Source organism: Coregonus clupeaformis, unplaced genomic scaffold, assembly GCF_020615455.1.
Source record: "Coregonus clupeaformis isolate EN_2021a unplaced genomic scaffold, ASM2061545v1 scaf0021, whole genome shotgun sequence".
Classification (NCBI taxonomy): domain Eukaryota; kingdom Metazoa; phylum Chordata; class Actinopteri; order Salmoniformes; family Salmonidae; genus Coregonus; species Coregonus clupeaformis.
The window spans coordinates 742,993-764,418 of NW_025533476.1; the positions used below are offsets into that span (position 1 = coordinate 742,993).

The 21,426-nt window shown below is 42.4% G+C and overlaps 1 protein-coding gene across 2 annotated transcripts in view; it reads right to left on the reverse strand.

The window, feature by feature from the left end:
• efr3a (EFR3 homolog A (S. cerevisiae)) overlaps positions 1–21,426 on the reverse strand; it is a 289,424-nt gene that overhangs the window by 201,548 nt on the left and 66,450 nt on the right. For both annotated transcript variants that reach the window (XM_041841458.2, XM_041841456.2), the window contains exon 3: positions 14,578–14,654. In XM_041841458.2, the coding sequence (XP_041697392.1) occupies positions 14,578–14,654 (77 nt within the window). The remainder of the gene's footprint in view (positions 1–14,577; positions 14,655–21,426) is intronic.

Genomic DNA, 21,426 nt, shown 5'->3' on the forward strand with positions numbered 1-21,426 from the left:
CTAGCAGAGATGTATTGGCTGTCCAGATGTTCAAGGAGGAGATTCAGCATAGGAGGAAGGTATAAATGTATGTGCTTGTGTAAACATGTCTGTCTTTTCAGCTGTTTGACCGAGTGGGTGAATCAACTGTGTTTGAGCTTTGACTAGTTGTCCGTTAGGTTCTGACAAACAGAGTGAAAAATGAATAGTTGGCGTTGTCGGCAGGAATCACCAGGATTCCCCTGCGAGATCTGTAAGAGGGAATAAAGTCCCAGCCACAGTGGCCGTGAAGCCAAAGGGTGTGTGTGTGTGTGTATGAAAGTTTGTAAATTATTTGTGTGTAGTAGCAATAAAGAGAGATTGTTTTATGCCCTATTGGGGCGGGGAAACGTGACAGATTAGGTGAATTGACAGACAACAGTATCATCCAGCACCAAAAGGTGTATGGAGTAGTAACCAAATGATTGATAGCCTAAGCTGTTACTACTTAACGCCGTTGGGGGGTGACACCGAGTCAATAATAACTAATATGGCTTGTAGAGGCCAGGAGACTCCCGGAGTGGGAGGGGTAGAAGGGGAAAATGTTACCAAACCATTAGAAGCACTAAAAAAGGCATATGAACAGCACCAAGAACCAAATAAATGGTGGGGAAAATTAGCCAAATTGGACTAAATTGGTACACATTACTCCGTAGATGGAAAGTTTAAAACCAGCCAAGAATGTATGGATGCAATCGTAGTGTGGAACACTGAAATCAGAGAACGGTCCAGACCACAATACACAGGCATCCTAACCACGGCATTTTATCAGCAACGGATAAAACTGGAAAAATAGAAAAACAGAGACCTGTGAGGTAAAATGGAGCAGGCAGTAGACAATGAGGCGACGAAAAAAAAAAACTAGGCATATCCGAAGGGCATGCACATAGATTAGATGAACAGAAGCAGGAATTGGCTATTGCGCTACAAAAGAGTCAAAACCTAAACCAGGAATTAGAGGCAGCCCTTGAGGATAGACAAAAACAAATTAAACTTAGGGTTGCGATTCAACAGTATCAAAACACATGTGGAGGAGTATATGCAATTGCCACTCCTCCGCCTTTCACCCCATGCTATAAGGTGAAACAGGTCACATCTGGTGGGCCAGCATTATACCCCTCTCTTAAAGAGGAAAAATAGCATTATGGGTTGCGAGAGGCAGAGGACAGGGACATTAAGAGTCCCGATATAGTAGTCCCGGACTGGATAGTGGATCAGCATGATCAAGGTAATCATAGAGATGTGCGCCCAGTACAAACACACGCAACCCCGGTTACATATTATCGGGGACAAATAGTACTAGGGGAGGACAACCCTATTCCTGATGACGCGCATCCCCAAGTACGGATCCAAATTCAGCATGACCATCAGCCACTGAGCATTGGGGTTCCATGCGGGTGATTACGATCATATTGTACGCACGCTTTTGCCAAGGGCCATGTTGCTAACACTCGCACAGGGATATCGAACTTCAGCTTGGTCCTCCGGACGCAAAGCATGTGACCCAGCGACAGCAAATGACGAAATTGAGGGATTCTTAACTACAGTTGGGAATATATTGTTTAGACCGGATGCAAGTAAAATTAGTAACTGTACTCAGGGTCCGAAAGAAGGAATACGCAATCATGTGGATCGGATGGATGATGCGTTACGTACTAATCTGACAATGGGGGATTGATCAAAATGCAGGAATTTGTATGTCTGCTTTGATGGCAGGATCGAAACCTGTTATCAAAATGGCTATTGCGGGGGTAGTGGACCAACATTCTAACTGGGATGAAGTAGTACATGCGGCATTGAGCGTGGAATCTAATTCTGCTCACTTCGCAGCCGTGCGAGTGGTTAATAACGCCACAGTGAAAGTCACTAACAGTAGTGTCAATGGCCAAGGTAAGACAAAGAAACAGGGAGGAAAGGGCAGTGAATCAGTCCCAAGGCACAAGGCATCAGAGCCCTGTTTTAGGTGTGGAGCTGTTGGTCATTGGAAAAGGGAGTGTAGGGTAGTACTGGAGCCTAATGCACCCGCTGCCATTGGAGGGAATGCTGTGATGCAAGCATTTGCATCTTTGACAAAAGAACAGCAGCAAACACTCTTGAAAGCAACAGGGTAGGAAACTTTCACATAGCGGCGTATGGCCTCAGTTCGATCAATAGTGGTTCATAAAGTTTACGGTTTCTATGTGAAGGGGGACGTAGGAGTCCACGTCTCACACAACTTTCTAATAGATACCGGCACTCAAATATCACTGATTCCTTACGATGAGAAATTGGCTAAATTTGCAACGGGAAAAAGTCTCACATTTAGCGGGGTAATGGGCAGAATCTAAGGTGATACAGCTATTACCTATGTCTTTGGGTTGGATAATCTTTGTGAGATGCCAGGGGAGTGGATTCGAAAAGGTAACAAATTAAAATTGGCAATAAGAACGGCGAAAGCCAAGCAATTGTTGTTTCAGGATCATCCATTATGGGCAAAAAACGCATTTGATTGTGGTCTGATTAAAGGATGCAAGCCTGTTGTGGTGGAGGGAGAGCCGCCACCACCAATGAAGCAATGCCCTATTAAACCGGAGGCTGAGAAATCGGTGGTGGAGGATCTTCCAATTTTACTTGAACGAGGCATAGTGGTACGCGGACCAGCTAGATGCAACAGACCTTTATTCCCAGTGAAAAGGGGACTAAAATGGAATATTACTGTGGATTTTCACGGCATAAACAAACATGCAGTGAAAATCACACCAGTGGTAACGGAATTGGCAGACCTGTTGGCATCTATTCCCTCAGACTCAGAATGGTACAGTATGCTTGACATGAAAATTGTATTTGTCAGTATCGGTGGCTGAAGAGTCATGACACTGGTTCAGGTTTTGTAGCCAGGGGGAGCAGTACACGTCAGCGAGGGCACCAATGGTGTTTAAAAAAATTCCAACTTTGTATCACGCCACATTGAAACAATCGCTAAAAGGGTGTACATTTCAGGGTTCTGTGTCGGCACAATACGTAGATGATTTGTTATTGGCGTCAAAAGATGAATAAACTCATATGCGAGACCTCCCCACATTAGTAAACTATTTGGCAGAGCAGGGTCACAAAGCATCATATGTGAAAGCACAACTAGCGAAACAAGAGGTAACATAATTGGGGGGTTTCGATTTCAAAAGGCACCAAACACATTACACGTGATCGAGTAGAAACAATGCTTACTTTGGCACGACCGAACACTCCTCGCACACTCAGGAAAACCCTAGGTGTTTTCAATTTTGTGAGACATTTTATTCTGTCGTTTTCTGAAATTGCTGAGCCACTTACAGAATTGACGAAAGGGGCGATGGGTCCCTATGAAAGGATAGAGTGGAGTCAACAGTGTGAGGAAGCGTTTGTCGAGCTAAAGAAGCAATTGTGTTTTGCACCAACATCGGGGTTGCCAAACCTAAAATAACCTTTTAAAATGTTTGTTCATGAAGGGTATTGTAGCGCGGTGGTTACGCAAAATCATGGGGGAAAAGAGAGAACAGTAAATGTACTGGAGTAAATCGTTAGACTCGGTGGTGAAAGGAATGCCACCGTGTCTGAGGGTGGTACAAGCGACAGAGATGGTGTTGCATAACACGGCTTGATTACAATGGGGTAAAAGGTGGATCTGTATGTTCCACACGCAGTAGCAACCATAGTTAACAGCACAAAAGCACAACATGTTACTAGTGCGAGATGGACGAAAATGGGAGTTAACGTTAAATGGGAAAATCTACAATTCCATAAGATTGGTGCTTTGAATCCTGCATCGTTAATGCCGTTGCCTAGGGAGGGTGAATCGCATACATGTGACCCAGATCAAATTACTCCAAAGTTTCGGCCCGATTTGCAAGAGACAGCATTGGAATCGGGACAAGTATTGTATACAGATGACTCTAGCTACATGACCATAGAATGGAAGAGAGTAACGGGGTATGCTGTGTGTAATGACAGGGGTGTAGTAAAGGCTGGCCCACTGCCAGCCTCCAAGGCCTGTAGGTTGTCGGAAGGGAAGAATATTACAATATACACTGATTCTCGATATGCATTTGGTGTAGCTCATGATTTAACAACGGGGCATGTTAACAGCTACAGCAACACCAATAAAACATGGACATGAGGTAGAGGCATTATTAGAAGTGTTTCAGCTACCCAGTAAATTAGCAGTGGTGAAATGAGGGTGTCAACTAACCACCACAGGACTCACGCCACATGAAGTGGTAACTGGGAGATCGATGAGAGTACCAGGAGCTGTTATTCACGTCACAAATTAGTGATCTGGCAATAATGAGTCTACACTACCAGTCAAAAGTTTGGACTCACCAACTCAATCAAGGGTTTTTCTTTATTTGTACTATCTGTTACATTGTAGAATAATAGAGAAGACATCAAAACTATGAAATAACACATATGGCATCATGTAGTAACCAATTTGTAAGTCTCTCTGGATAAGAGTGTCTGCTAAAGGATGTAAATGTAATCAAAAAAGTGATAAACAAATCAAAATAGATTTTATATTAGAGATTTTTCAATTAGCCACCCTTTGCCTTGATGACAGCTTTGCACACTCTTGGCATTCTCTCAACCAGCTTCATGAGGTCGTCACCTGGAATGCATTTCAATTAACAGGTGTGCCTTCTTAAAAGTTAATTTGTGGAATTGCTTTCCTTCTTAATGCGTTTGAGCCAATCAGTTGTGTTGTGGCAAGGTAGATGGGTATACAGAAGATAGCCCTATTTGGTAAAACAGCTCAAATAAGCAAAGAGAAATGACAGCCCATCAATACTTTAAGACATGAATGTCAGTCAATACGGAACATTTAAAGAACTTTGAAAGTTTCTTCAAGTGCACTCGCAAAAACCATCAAGCACTATGATGAAACCGGCTCTCATGAGGACCACCACAGGAATGGAAGACCCAGAGTTACCTCTGCTGCAGAGGATAAGTTTATTAGAGTTACCAGTCTCAGAAATTGCAGCCCAAATAGATGCTTCACAGAGTTCAAGTCACAGACACATCTCAACATCAAGTGTTCAGAGGGGCTGTGTGAATCAGGCCTTCATGGTCAAATTGCTGCAAAGAAACCACTACTAAAGGACACCAATAAGAGTGATTTATTTAGAATTCAAGGCACACTTAACAAGCATGGCTACCACAGCATTCTGCAGCGATACGCCATCCCATCTGGTTTGGGCTTAGCGGGACTATAATTTGTTGTTCAACAGGACAATGACCCAACACACCTCCAAGCTGTGTAAGTGATGGAGTAAGTGATGACCTGCCCGCCACAATCCCCCGACCTCAACCCAATTGAGATGGTTTGGGATGAGTCGGACGGCAGAGTGAAGGAAAAGCAGCCAACAATTGTTCAGCATATGTGGGAACTCCTTCAAGACTGTTGGAAAAGCATTCCAGTTGAAGCTGGTTGAGAGAATGCCAAGAGTGTGCAAAGCTGTCAAAGCAAAGGGTGGCTACTTTGAAGAATCTCAAATATAACATATATTTTCATTTGTTTAACACTGTTTTGATTACTGAACTCAGCAAAAAAGAAACGTCCTCTCACTGTCAACTGCGTTTAATTTCAGCAAACTTAACATATGTAAATATTTGGATGAACATAAGATTCAATAACTGAGACATAAACTGAACAAGTTCTACAGACATGTGACTAACAAAACTGGAATAATGTGACCCTAAACAAAGGGGGGGTCAAAATCAAAAGTAACAGTCAGTATCTGGTGTTGCCACCAGCTACATTAAGTACTGCAGTGCATCTCCTCCTCATGGACTGCACCAGATTTGCCAGTTCTTGCTGTGAGATGTTACCCCACTCTTCCACCAAGACACCTGCAAGTTTCCGGACATTTCTGGGGGGAAATCGCCCTAACCCTCACCCTCCGATCCAACAGGTCCCAGACGTGCTCAATGGGATTGAGATCCGGGCTCTTCGCTGGCCATGGCAGAACACTGACATTCCTGTATTGCAGGAAATCACGCACAGAACGAGCAGTATGGCTGGTGGCATTATCATGCTGGAGGGTCATGTCAGGATGAGCCTGCAGGAAGGGTACCACATGAGGGAGGAGGATGTCTTCCTGTAACGCATAGCGTTGAGATTGCCTGCAATGACAACCCGCTCAGTCCGATGATGCTGTGACACACCGCCCCAGACCATGATGGACCCTCCACCTCGATCCTGCTCCAGAGTACAGGCCTCGGTGTAACGCTTATTCCTTCGACGATAAATGCGAATCCGACAATCACCCCTGGTGAGACAAAACCGCGACTCGTCAGTAAAGAGCACTTTTTGCCAGTCCTGTCTGGTCCAGAGACGGTGGGTTTGTGCCCATAGGCGACATTGTTGCCAGTGATGTCTGGTGAGGACCTGCCTTACAACAGGCCTACAAGCCCTCAGTCTAGCCTCTCTCAGCCTATTGCGGACAGTCCGAGAACTGATGGAGGGATTGTGCGTTCCTGGTGTAACTCGGGCAGTTGCTGTTGCCATCCTGTACCTGTCCCGCAGGTGTGATGTTCGGATGTACTGATCCTGTGCAGGTGTTGTTACACGTGGTCTGCAACTGTGAGGACGATCAGCTGTCCGTCCTGTCTCCCTGTAGCGCTGTCTTAGGCGTCTCACAGTACGGACATTGCAATTTATTGCCCTGGCCACATCTGCCCTCATTCCTCCTTGCAGCATGCCTAAGGCACGTTCACGCAGATGAGCAGGGACCCTGAGCATCTTTCTTTTGGTGTTTTTCAGAGTCAGTAGAAAGGCCTCTTTAGTGTCCTAAGTTTCCATAACTGTGACCTTAATTGCCTACCATCTGTAAGCTGTTAGTGTCTTAACGACCGTTCTACAGGTGCATGTTCATTGAACAAGCATGGGAAACAGTGTTTAAACACTTTACAAATGAAGATCTGTGAATTCATTAGGATTTTTACGAATTATCTTTGAAAGACATGGTCCTGAAAAGGGGACGTTTCTTTTTTTGCTGAGATTACATGATTCCATACAGCTGAAGTCAGAAGTTTACATACACTAAGGTTGGAGTCATTAAAACTCGTTTTTCAACCACTTCACAAATGTCTTGTTAACAAACTATAGTTTTGGCAAGTCGTTAAGACATCAACTTTGTGCATGACAAGTAATTTTTCCAACAATTGTTGGCTAATTGACATAATTTGAGTCAATTGAAGGTGTACCTGTGGATGTATTTCAAGGCCTACCTTCAAACTCAGTGCCTCTTTGCTTGACATCATGGGAAAATCAAAAGAAATCAGCCAAGACCTCAGAAAAAAAATTGTAGACCTCCACAAGTCTGGTTCATCCTTGGGAGCAATTTCCAAACGCCTGAAGGTACCACGTTCATCTGTACAAACAATAGTACGCAAGTATAAACACCATGGGCCCACGCAGCTGTCATACCGCTCAGGAAAATGGCATATTATTATTATACCGCTCAGGAAGGAGACGCGTTCTGTCTCCTAGAGATTAACGTACTTTGGTGTGAAAAGTGCAAATCAATCCCAGAACAATAGCAAAGGACCTTGTGAAGATGCTGGAGGAAACAGGTACAAAAGTATCTATATCCACAGTAAAACGAGTCCTATATCGACAATCACTTCTAGGCAATTCCCTGCCTTATCTTAGATCATTGGTCACCATAGCAACACCACCCGTAGTATGCATTCCAGCAGGTATATCTCACTGGTCATCCCCAAAGCCAACACCTCCTTTGGCCGCCATTCCTTCCAGTTCTCTGCTGCAAATGACTGGAACAAACTGCAAAAATCTCTGAAGCTTGAGACACATCTCCCTCGCTAACTTTAAGCATCAGTTGTCAGAGCAGCTTACCAATCACTGCACCTGTACACAGCCCATCTGTAATTAGCCCACCCAACTACCTCATCCCCATATTGTTATTTATTTTGCTCATTTGCACCCCAGTATCTCTATTTGCACATCATCTTCTGCACATCTATCACTCCAGTGTTAATACTAAATTGTAATTATTTTTGCACTATGGCCTATTTATTGTCTTACCTCCATGACTTACTACATTTGCACACACTGTATATACATTTTCTATTGTGTTATTGACTGTACGTTTTGTTTTTGTTTATTCCATATGTAACTCTGTGTTGTTGTTTTTAATCGCACTGCTTTGCTTTATCTTGGCCAGGTCGCAGTTGTAAGCCAGAATACGGTTTGCACCTGCACATTGGGACAAAGATGGTACTTTTTGGAGAAATGTCCTCTGGTCTGAAGAAACAAAAATAGAACTGTTTGGCCATAATGACCATCATTATGTTTGGAGGAAAAAGGGGGTTGCTTGCAAGCCAAAGAACACCATCCCAACCGTGAAGCACGGGGGTGGCAGCATCATGCTGTGGGGGTGCTTTGAGCAGGAGGGACTGGTGCACTGCACAAAATAGATGGCATCATGAGGAAGGAAAATTATGTGGATATATTGAAGCAACATCTCAAGACATCAGTCAGGAAGTTAAAGCTTGGTCGCAAATGGGTCTTCCAAATGGACAATGACCCCAAGCATACTTCCAAAGTTGTGGCAAAATGGCTTAAGGACAACAAAGTCAAGGTATTGGAGTGGCCATAACAAAGCCCTGACCTCAACCCTATAGAAAATGTGGGCAGAACTTTAAAAGCATATGCGAGTAAGGAGGCCTACAAACCTGACTCAGTTACACCAGCTCTGTCAGGAAGATTGGGCCAAAATTCACCCAACTTATTGTGGGAAGCTTGTGGAAGGCTACCCGAAATGTTTGACCCAAGTTAAACAATTTAAAGGCAATGCTACCAAATACTAATTGAGTATGTAAACTTCTGACCCACTGGGAATGTGAATAAATAAATAAAATGCTGAAATCAATCATTCTCTCTTCTATTATTCTGACATTTCACATTCTTAAAATAAAGTGGTGATCCTAACTGACCTAAGACAGGGAATCTCTACTAGGATTAAATGTCAGGAATTGTGAAAAACTGAGTTTAAATGTATTTGGCTAAGGTGTATGTGAACTTCCGACTTCAACTCTATGTGTTCTTTCATAGTTTTGAGGTCTTCACTATTATTCAACAATGTAGAAAATAGTACAAATAAAGAAAAACCCTGGAATGAGTAGGTGTGTCCAAACTTTTGACTGGTACTGTATATGTTGGGGTCAATGAAGTGTGAATAGGAACTTGGTGTATGGAAAGTTACTGAGTGAGACAAGGGGAAGTGCAGAAAGGTCATATTCTGTCGCATGTTTCTAAGGAGGGAGGCGAAGGGCAATAGTTAGTCTCTGATAAGGCAGGCCAGCTGCGGAACTATGGAGGAGCAAGGAATTCTGCTCGAGGTCACGTCAACAGATGAAGTGAGAAGAAACCTCTGCTCTTGTCCTTCTAGACCTGTCTGCTGCCTTTGATACTGTGAACCATCAGATCCTCCTCTCCACCCTCTCCGAGCTGGGCATCTCCGGCGCGGCTCACTCTTGGATTGCGTCCTACCTGACCGGTCGCTCCTACCAAGTGGCGTGGCGAGAAGCTGTCTCCGCACCACGTGCTCTCACCACTGGTGTCCCCCAGGGCTCAGTTCTAGGCCCTCTCCTATTCTCCCTATACACCAAGTCACTTGGCTCTGTCATATCCTCACATGGCCTCTCCTATCATTGCTACGCTGACGACACACAACTAATCTTCTCCTTTCCCCTTTCTGATAACCAGGTGGCGAATCGCATCTCTGCATGTCTGGCAGACATATCAGTATGGATGACGGATCACCACCTCAAGCTGAACCTTGGCAAGACGGAGCTGCTCTTCCTCCCGGGGAAGGACTGCCTGTTCCATGATCTCGCCATCACGGTTGACAACTCCGTTGTGTCCTCCTCCCAGAGTGCGAAGAGCCTTGGCGTGACCCTGAACAACACCCTGTCGTTCTCCGCTAACATCAAGGCGGTGACCCGATCCTGTAGGTTCATGCTCTACAACATTTCGGAGAGTACGACCCTGCCTTACACAGGAAGCGGCACAGGTCCTAATCCAGGCACTTGTCATCTCCCGTCTGGATTACTGCAACTCGCTGTTGGCTGGGCTCCCTGCCTGTGCCATTAAACCCCTACAACTCATCCAGAATGCCGCAGCCCGTCTGGTGTTCAACCTTCCCAAGTTCTCTCACGTCACCCCCTCCTCCGCACACTCCACTGGCTTCCAGTTGAAGCTCGCATCTGTTACAAGACCATGGTGCTTGCCTATGGAGCTGTGAGGGGAACGGCACCTCCATACCTTCAGGCTCTGATCAGTCCCTACACCCAAACGAGGGCATTGCGTTCATCCACCTCTGGCCTGCTGGCTCCCCTTCCTCTGCGGAAGCATAGTTCCCGCTCAGCCCAGTCAAAACTGTTCGCTGCTCTGGCACCCCAATGGTGGAACAAGCTCCCTCACGACGCCAGGACAGCGGAGTCACTCACCACCTTCCGGAGACATTTGAAACCCCACCTCTTTAAGGAATACCTGGGATAGGATAAAGTAATCCTTCTACCCCTCCCTTACCCCAACCCACCCCCCCAAAATAAAAAATAAAATTAAAATAAAAATCACATTGTAAAGTGGTTATCCCACTGGCTATAAGGTGAATGCACCAATTTGTAAGTCGCGCTGGATAAGAGCGTCTGCTAAATGACGTAAATGTAAATGTAAACCTCTGGGAGGGGGGCCAGAGGGGCCCACCACAACGACCCTCCTACTACAGTCCTATCTCACACACATACACTTCCACGCCTACGAAGGTTCTAGCATCAGTACCAGGCAGGGCCATGACTACACCAGTGAAAGGAACCAATAAAGTTCCTGCCTAGCAACAGAGATGTATTGGCTGACTAGATGTGTAAGGTGTTGACCCCGCCTAGTAGGCGGTTATAAATATATGTGCTTGTGTAATCATGCTTCGTCTTTGCAGCTGTTTGACCCAGTGGGTGAATACATTTGGTTTGAGCTTTTTCTAGTCGTCCGTTTGAGTTTTTTACTCTGTTTGTTCAGAACCTTACACCTGGTTGGAATATTGAACTATAACTATAATGAATCAAAAGGAGAGGAAGAGCACAAAAAGTGAAACCATTTTAGTAACACTTTCTATGAAGTACATACAGCTGCGGAAAAAATTAAGAGACCACTGCAAAATTATCAGTTTCTCTGGTTTTATTATTTATAGGTATGTGTTTGGGTGAAATTAACATTTTTGTTTTATTCTATAAACTACTGACAACATTTCTCCCAAATTCCAAATTAAAATAGTCAATTAGATCATTTATTTGCAGAAAATGACAACTGGTCAAAATAACAAACCTCGAATAATGCAAAGAAAATAAGTTCATGTTCATTTTTAAACAACACAATACTAATGTTTTAACATAGGAAGAGTTCATAAATAAATATTTGGTGGATTAACCCTGATTTTCAATCACAGCTTTCATGCGTCTTGGCATGCTCTCCACCAGTCTTTCACATTGATGTTGGGTGACTTTATGCCACTCCTGGTGCATAAATTCAAGCAGCTCGGCTTTGTTTGATGGCTTGTGACCATCCATCTTCCTTTTGATCACATTCCATAAGTTTTCAATGGGGTTCAGGTCTGGAGATTGGGCTGGCCATGACAGGGTCTTGATCTGGTGGTCCTCCAGCCACACCTTGATTGACCTGGCTGTGCGGCATGGCACATTGTCCTGCTGGAAAAACCAATCCTCAGAGTTGGGGAACAATGTCAGAGCAAAAGGAAGCAAGTTTTCATCCAGGACAACCTTGTACGTGGCTTGATTCATGCGTCCTTCACAAAGACACATCTGCCCGATTCCAGCCTTGCTGAAGCACCCCCAGATCATGACTGATCCTCTACCAAATTTCACAGTGGGTGCTAGACACTGTGGCTTGTAGGCCTTTCCAGGTCTCTGTTTAACCATTAGACGACCAGGTGTTGGGCAAAGCTGAAAATTGGACTCATCAGAGAAGATGACCTTACTCCAGTCCTCTATGGTCCATTCCTTATTGTCTTTTGCAAACCTCAGCCTGGCTTTTCTTTGCTTCTCATTGATGAAGGGCTTTTTTCTAGCTTTGCACGACTTCAGCCCTGCCCCTAGGAACCTGTTTAGAACCGTCCTCGTCGTGTACTTCACCCCAGCTGCCGTTTGCCATTCTTTTTGTAGGTCACTTGATGTCATCCTTCGGTTGTTGAGTGACATTCGAATGAGTTAGCGGTCATCCCGGTCAGTAGTGTCGTTTTCGCCCTCTGCTGGTCTGTAGCTTTGTTGTCCACAATGTCTGCTGCTTGACCTTGTTCTTATGAACCGCCATCTTTGAAATGTTAAGGATAGAAGCAACCTGACGCTCACTGTATCCCTATGCCAGTAAAGCCATAATTGAACCCTTCTTTTCCTCACTCAAAACTTTCCTTTTCAACTCTTTTGGCATGGTCAATAGTTATTTTTTGATAAATATTACTTCTGAGGTACTATTAGCACTGTTTTTGCCATCCAGCTGGTCTTATTGCAAGAGGATAGTGATGACCACAGCAGTGGTTTTTATACTTTTCCTCGTTAAATAAGAGTTGGTTCATGTGATCACCTAAATCAGTACCTCATTCAGTAGAATGAGGTGTACCTGTGTTGGAATTCAACAGACACTGGAATGGAATGGCATGGCTGTCATACATGTAGAGATGCTGATAAAAAATATATAATAATAATAAAAATAAAAAAAACCTGCAGTGGTCTGCATTGTTCCGGCCATCTGACGTTTCTTTTCCACGGTAGGTCTGGATTTGCCTCCCTCCCGGACGATTTCTAGAACGCGAACACATTCTGACCGCTCTGATTGGTCCCAGAAAGCAATGGGTTGGGCCAGAGCCTACATGATGACGTTATCAACTTTGATTGGTTAGATTTGTTAGAGACTATCCTATTACTGATGCATTTGTTTTGTACAACACACCTCATTTTGAAGTCACAAAAATGACTTCTAGGATGGGAGTTTCAGACGGAATATATGTAGCGATCGATAGAGCAGCGGAACTAAATTCAGGGTGAGTCATCAGGCAAGATGATGATTACGCTTTACTTAAAGCCTACAAATACCTATTATAGTGTTTTATAATTACGTGATTCACTTTACAAAAACACAAAGTGCTTTATAAAATTTTGAGTTTATGTAATAGTGTAATATAGGGCCTAATGTTTTCAAACCTGAATGGCTGTAATACATTATGCACTATTGTCTTATAGTTATACTGAGTTTTATAACCACTTATGAGTTATTATGGACGCTTATGGTCAGTCAGTGTGATAATGCATTATTAATGGTGTTATACGTATGTACTTCATAGAAAGTGTTTAAAAAATGACTGTCGCCAGAGTAATGTCGCCAGAGTAACGTCGCCAGAGTATTTCCAGCACCTAAAGTGCTCCGAGTGATAATTAATTTGACATTGTCGCTACCATTTCAGCATTCTGACTCCCCCCTGCACCTAATTGCTTACACTAAAGGCACTTGAGATTAAGAGAGGCAGACACAGTGTGAGAGAGAACGAAAAGAGACTCCCTTGTGTATGTGATTCTGCATACTATACACACTTTACCTTTTTAATTAAAACGGGGTCAAGGATTCAAACAGCTGTTAATAAGTTGTCGTGTCAAGGTTATCAAAAGCGATGTCACATTTTATCAACTAGATTTGTCAAACCATAACGGTTTACGTGCCGCGTTATGGCAGGCCAATTATGGGCTACTTTCTAAATGGCACCCTATTCCCTACATAGTGCACTACTTTTGATCAGAGCCCTGGTCAAAAGTAGTGCACTGTGTAGGGAATAGGGTGTCATTTGGGATGCAGTCATTGGTGTTTGAGCATGAGGCAGATTTCCCATCATAACAGTGACACGGGGTCTCCAAAGCAAGCTAAGCACTGGGGTAACAATGGGCTTGGATGCATGCACTACTACAGAATCCTATTTGTGTTATCAAGTTGGTTGTAGTGACAGCTATTTAGTAAATGGTTTGTTATCGCTATGATAAGCTGTTAGAGGGCAATGGTTAGGGCTAGATGTGTTAATATTGGTCTGTCAGCTGATGATGATGACCTAGTTTAGGGATGCAGGCCATTCTTTAAATAATGAGATTTAATGATGATAATGAGATGGTGTTTGCCATTTTCGCGTCATAGGCAAATTTAGATTTTGAAAGATGGTTGGAAACTAAAGGCAATCATTTGGATAAGTCAAATGAGGAGGCCACACACTCTTTTGTTCCATGACTACAAAATTATAACATCATTTGAGCTAAATGTTTGTTTGGCAGTCGTGTATGCTACTCTGAGGGCATTTGCACTCAGTCTAGCGAAAAACTAGGGGAAAGGATCGACATTTTAAGGATTGACATTTTAAACAAATGTCCATAACAAAATGTGTTTTCCAAGTAATGACAATGTCATTATTGTCATTAAAATGTTTTGTTATTGAATGTCTTGTCAAATGCTTTTTGTAACATAGGTAAAATACTCACTTTGGGGTCCTCTGGGAAGATGTTATCAACCAGGCGTTTGTACCTGGGCCTCAGCGGTCCACAGCAGCCACACACACCTGGAACACAAAACACACTAATTAAAACACACACACACACACACACCAGGTGATAATAACACAACAATAAAACATAAAATACCATGATTATCATCCAATCCCAACATTGTGTCAATAACTACCATATCACTACTGTATAAATTACCACACATCATTAATATGGGTAATTAACTTTTGCATTTATGCAACAAGACTTGGCGACTGTCCCTATATGCTGGATCTTGACCTAAAAAGCTAGAAGGCTACAAAATAGAATGGAATAGGGTAATATGTTTTAATTAATGCAAATTATTATTAACATCACTCAGTTGATTAATCAGCATTGACCAATGACTCAGAGAGTGACAGGCGACAGTGTGTGTGTGTGTGTGTGAGTGAGAGAGAGAGAGAAAAAAATAGAACGTGTTTGTGTGTGTGTGTGTCTGTGTGTATGTGTGTGTGAGAGAGAGAGAGCGAAAGTGTGAGAGATTGTGTGAGAGTGAGAAAGAAAAATAGATTGAACGTGTGTGTGTGCGCGCATGTATGCATGTTTGCTCACGCGCAAGTGTGTGTGTTCAATTCACATTCATGGCCAGACCGAGGCCATCGTCCATCTTCAGAGAAATGTCAGAGCTAGGGTGTTTTACAGGTCTCATGATGCAGTGGACCAAAGCAAAGGTCAAATAACAAGTCAGTCCTCTGACAATAGATCAATGTGGAGAGGTCTTTAGCATTAAGAACAGAACCCAACACTATGGCCACATTTTTAAAGGTTTCAAGAAAGAAACAATAAGAAACACTCAAAACAAAGTTCAACAATAGAACTTTACACATAAAAAAAAAAAAATGTAACAGTAACACTTTCTATATTAAAGGGCAACTGAATGCAAAAAGCTACTTATTTGATTGAAAATGTAGTATGTGTCATCGATATTACTTTGAAACATTCATTCCAGTGCCAGAATTTACAGAAAAATGTAAGTAGGATTATTTTGGCGATAAAGTCAGTGAGTATATTCCAAAACAGAGTTGTGTGAGAGTTGTGTAACTAATGTCGTCACAACTTAGTGTCTTCAGAAAGTATGCATACCCCTAGACTTATTCCACATTGTTGTGTTACAGCCTGAATTCAAAATGTATTCCACATTGTTGTGTTACAGCCTGAATTCAAAATGTATTCAGTTGGGGGGGGGGTTCTCACCCATCTGAATACAAACCATAATGACAAAGTGAAAACATGTTTTTAGAAACTTTTGCAAATTTATTGAAAATGAAATACAGAAATCTCTCATTTACATAAGTACTTATACCCCCGATTCAATACAGCTGAGTCTTTCTGGGTAACATTTGCCCATTATTCTTCAAAAAAGTATTTAAGCTTGTCAAATTGGTTGTTGATCCTTGCTAGACAACCATTTTCAGGTCTTACCATAGATTTTCAAGTAGATTTAAGTCAAAACTGCAACTTGGCCATTCAGGAACATTCACTGTCTTCTTGGTAAGCAACTCCAGTGTAGATTTGGCCTTGTGTTTTAGGTTATTGCCCTGCTGAAAGGTGAATTCCTCTCCCAGTGTCTGGTGGAAAGCAGACAACCACTAGGATTTTGCCTGTGCTTAGCTCTATTCGGTTTATTTTTATCCCCCCCCAAAAAACCTAGTCCTTGCCGATGACAAGCATACCCAAAACATGATGCAGCCACCACTATGCTTGAAATATGGAGAGTGGTACACAGTAATGTGTTGTATTGGATTTGCCCCAAACATAACATTTGGTATTCAGGACGAAAAGTTAATTGCTTTTTCACTCTGTCAATTAGGTTAGTATTGTGCAGTAACTACAATGTTGATCCATCCTCAGTTTTGTCATATCACAGCCATTAAACTCTGTAACTGTTTTAAAGTCACCATTGGCCTCCCTGGTCTTTGTGGGTGAATCTGTGTTTGAAATTCACTGCTCGACTGAGGGACCTTACAGATAATTGTATGTGTCGGGTACAAAGATGAGGTAGTCATTCAAAAATCATGTTAAAACACTATTATTGCACACAGTGAGTCCTTGCAACTTATGTGACTTGTTAAGCAAATGTTAACTCCTGAACTTATTTAGGCTTGCCATAACAAAAGGGTTGTATACTTATTGATTCAAGACATTTCAGCTTCCATTTTTATTAATTAGTACAAATTTCAAAAAACATAATTCCATTTTGACATTATGGGGTATTGTGTGTAGGCTTGTTTACGTAAGACAACACGTCGCCATGTTGAAAGAACACTTGGCCCCTTAAGCCCTTTACGGAGTGACCACTTCCTGATTTTTTATTGATAGTGATCAAGAGAGTCTGAAACTGTTTTGGGCAAAATTAGAATTGAGACTATGCGCACTTGCATCCCAACTGCCACTTGTCAATTCTCCAAAATTCAAACCCATTCGCGAGCATCTTGTGTCCTGCCGCAACCTGTTTTGTAACTTGACTCGCTATGAAACACTGCTAGACAGACCCACACTCTGGTAGTAAAACTAAAACGGTACCGAAGCACACACATTGCCACTCACCTGTGACTTGTTAAGCTAATTTAGCTAACGTGGCCTGGCTTCTCAATGTGCCCGCTAGCTACTACTAACTAGCTTCATTGACAAACACAGAGATGGAACTATCTAGTGATTTTGGGCACTGATAAACAGTGTGTAGCTTGTGCTATATTTATGATAGTTTAACAGCTTACTGATTAAGTTGTAGACATGTTCTCAGAAATCAATCCAGTCAGCAGCTGCTAATTCGATACTGTCTGCAGTAACACATTCCACATCGAACCATACCCCCAAGAGTCAATACATTTTATTTTCATGAGCAGCAGAAAAACAAATGCGTAATCAGTGAGTTTTGAAATGCGTAACTGTCTGAAATGTGAAAATATTGTCCCATTACATTGTGTAATTTATTGACGGTCCCTACCTAGACCCATAGAGATATCCAACATTGAACTAACTTTACCACAGTCAGTGTGCGTTCAGAGAGATAATTTACAAACTAAAACCCACATGTTAATGGGCATTACTTGAACCCAACCCTCAAATATGCCAAGGAAAGCGGGTTCCCTAAATCACGGACATTCACGTTCTGGAAAATACTGACTTTATGACCAAAGTTATCCCATTTACACTTTTAAACCAATTTTGGCTTTGGGACTAGAATGGATTTACATGACTAATACCAATGCCCCAGTTCCTCATTTGTGTATAATAAATTAGGGATAGTTCAAGTTAGTTCCTTTAAATCTGTTATAAGACTTGCTATAAGAATTGTAACAAACCATGGCACCATCTAAAAAGTTTTATAAATTAATGTCTTTAACACGCCATAGCTCAATAAAAACCCTTGAAAGGAAGCACACATGCAAGGTCTGTAGCAAGACCACAGCAAGTCCAACAGCATGGGTTCAAAACTGACCTAAACCCATGGTATTCCACAAGCTCATGCTGGAGAGATACAGTATAAGCATTCTGTTCCACAAAGACTAGTCCAAAACCAATAACTAATATCAGCGTATTTTATGGGGGGTTAAAAAAGGAGGGGTGATGACATTTGTTAGCCAGAAAGTAACGAAGATGTCATGTGTTTTTTTTTATAAGGGGAATTGCACCACTGATTTGGCCTCATTCTTTGGCTTGCTCCTCAAGAAATGCTGGTGGCCATGACAAAAGCCAAACGTAAGTTGGCAAAAGGGGGCATGATCTGTTAACATAATTGTAATCCAAACCAAACTTTCATTTACTCGTTGTGACGCAGGTTCCAAACTCCGTTTTAGACAAGACTGACTTTATTACTCCTGAGTGGCGCAGTGGTCTAAGGCACTGCATCGTAGTGCTAACTGTGCCACTAGAGATCCTGGTTCGAATCCAGGCTCTGTCGCAGCCGGCCGCGACCGGGAGACTCATGGGCGGCGCACAATTGGCCCAGCGTCGTCCAGGGTAGGGGAGGGAATGGCCGGCAGGGATGTAGCTCAGTTGATAGAGCATGGCGTTTGCAATGCCAGGGTTGTGGGTTCGATTCCCACGGGGGGCCAGTATAAAAAAATATATATATGTATTCACTAACTGTAAGTCGCTCTGGATAAGAGCATCTGCAAAAAAATATAAAAAAATAAAAATCTCGAAAATTATCCTATTTACAGTCAATTTTGACACTAGAATAAATGTTTCCTACTCATATGACGCCACATAGGTCATTTTAAAAAGGGTTTAGTTCGTTTTTAACGGCAATCGTTCTGTAATGCACAAATTTTAAGCTATCTGAGTGCTAAGGTGGGTAGTCCAAAAAGGTGGCGGATGAGGCGCGTTACGCACCTGTAAAGTAAAGAGACAGAAAACGCAATGGAGGAAAAAAAACTCCATTACCACGAACAGGACTTTGACAAACAACCGTTCTTCAAAGCTCATTAACAAACTTCTGCAAAGGCATTTCCCAGCTGCCCCTTCCCTGACACTTCTAGCCCAGAGGCGCTTTCTGGTATACAATACATTCTCCATCATACAGGTAAAGCGAGTTCACTTTAACACCTAAGCAAAGTTATTTTCCTGGCACAAGGGAGCTCGACAGATCCCCGGGGCTCAAGATTCATAAACTTCATCAATGCGGTGAATTGAAAGCCTGTCAGCGGGCAACCTTTCCAGGCCTGGTCTGTAAGACGTTCATTATGAAGCTAGCAATTACCTGCCACATTAAAGCAGGGAGGCAAGCGGGGAGCCTGTGAATGTGTGTTCGTGTAATCAGCTAAGCTTAATGGGTTTCTTTCTCTGTACGACGACATGGGCCATAGGCTGCATCCCAAATTTCATCCTATTGCCTATGTAGTGCACTACTTTTGACCAGGGCCCTGTGGTTGTCCCTATGGTAGGGGCACATAGGGAATAGGGTGCCATGTGGGAAGCCATAAGCCTCACTGTGCCAGCTTTGAGTGAAACGGCAAAGGACTGGGGAGAGATATGTTGTGGGATTACAATAACCTTTGTTTATCCAGAAAGCATTCTGAGAAGCAATTATTGTCTTTCTTTATAATGGCTCTTTCGATAACAACCAGGTCAGGGAACTGTTGGTAGGAACATATGGTGATCCTCCTTCGCAAGACCTTCATGGCAACATTATTATAATGATTTGACAGATGTTATGAATAGTAAATGACAAGAGATGTTATGACTGATACATACAGTATACAACATGTCAATGACAGCTATAACATATTCATGATAAGTCTTACAATGCATTATAACTTGCTTCATCATAATGCATTATACCTGCAGGCTTTAAGTAAAGTTAATTTATTTCATGCTGTGGATGATTTGTTTATGATAATTGGGTGTTATTGTGTTGGTTTGGTTAAGGGGCTTGTGTTTTTCCATATAGGTTGCTAGTTAACATATGGAAAGGTATGGGTATGGATATACTGCATGTATGGTTATGAATGTATTTATGGATAGGTGTGGACGGACTTTCATTTTTGAAGGATACTGCTGTGAAGTTCAAAGATAGCTTGGGATTCCTTTCTTATAAGGGTTCCTACTTGCCTTGATATCAATTTGTGCGTTGTGTTGTAACACTATGAATCTGAAGAGGCTTGATCGCAATCATAAAGATTCGCTTCAAGATCATTACCATTTTGCTCTCAAGGCAATATTTACAACTAACAAAGATTAAATGCCACCACGTTTTTCCTCCTCATCTACCAAAAGGCTCCGGATCATACTTCAAAGCATCAGCATGCTCCCCGTCAAACGCTTAATTATAAATGTGATGAGTAGGCCTCCTATCTTAAATCTCCCCTTCTTCAAAGGGCCTTCATAAGAAATACACATAAAATCAATACAAAATCCCACTTACATGATGAATATGTATACACAATGAGTCATAGCACTGGGTTAGGGTTGTGGGCACTGAGCGCACAAAGCATCATAGCAAGCACCTTTATCAATTGGTGTCAAATTTGTCATCTAGTAAAAAATATACACGTGATGGGTTCTGACTTCTAAACATGAAATATGAAATATCCTTATTCATGTTACTGAGGGAGAGAGGGGAATGCAGAAAGTTTACATCCTGTCAGAACATGTTATTGTTAGATATTAGGTATCCTATGGAGAGAAGGGCCACAGTCTGGTTTCAGTTGTTGGCTTGTCATTTGAAATACTTGCTACACCAGAAGTTAATGGTTGTATGTAGGAGGAATGTATATGTTGGGGTCACTAAATAAGGGTGGATAGCTGTGGATTAGTGAGGAATGGGGGCCGAGGTCATGTCAGATTACATGAAGGGAGAAGGAACAGTTTATTACCCACATCACTTAACTTTCTGCCTAGCAACAATGATGTAATGTTTAGAGAAAAGGAGGAGACTCCGCCTAAAGTGGGGTATACAGTGAGGGAAAAAAGTATTTGATCCCCTGCTGATTTTGTATGTTTGCCCACTGACAAAGAAATTATCAGTCTATAATTTTAAATGGTAGGTTTATATGAACAGTGAGAGACAGAATAACAAAAACAAAAATCCAGAAAAACGCATGTCAAAAATGTTATAAATTGTTTTGCATTTTAATGAGGGAAATACGTTTCAGAAAGATTGGGAGAAAGATTTCTGGCTCCCAGGTGTCTTTTATACAGTTAACGAGCTGAGATTAGGAGTGCTCCTAATCTCAGTTTGTTACCTGTATAAAAGACACCTATCCACAGAAGCAATCAATCAATCAGATTCCAAACTCTCCACCATGGCCAAGACCAAAGAGCTCTCCAAGGATGTCAGGG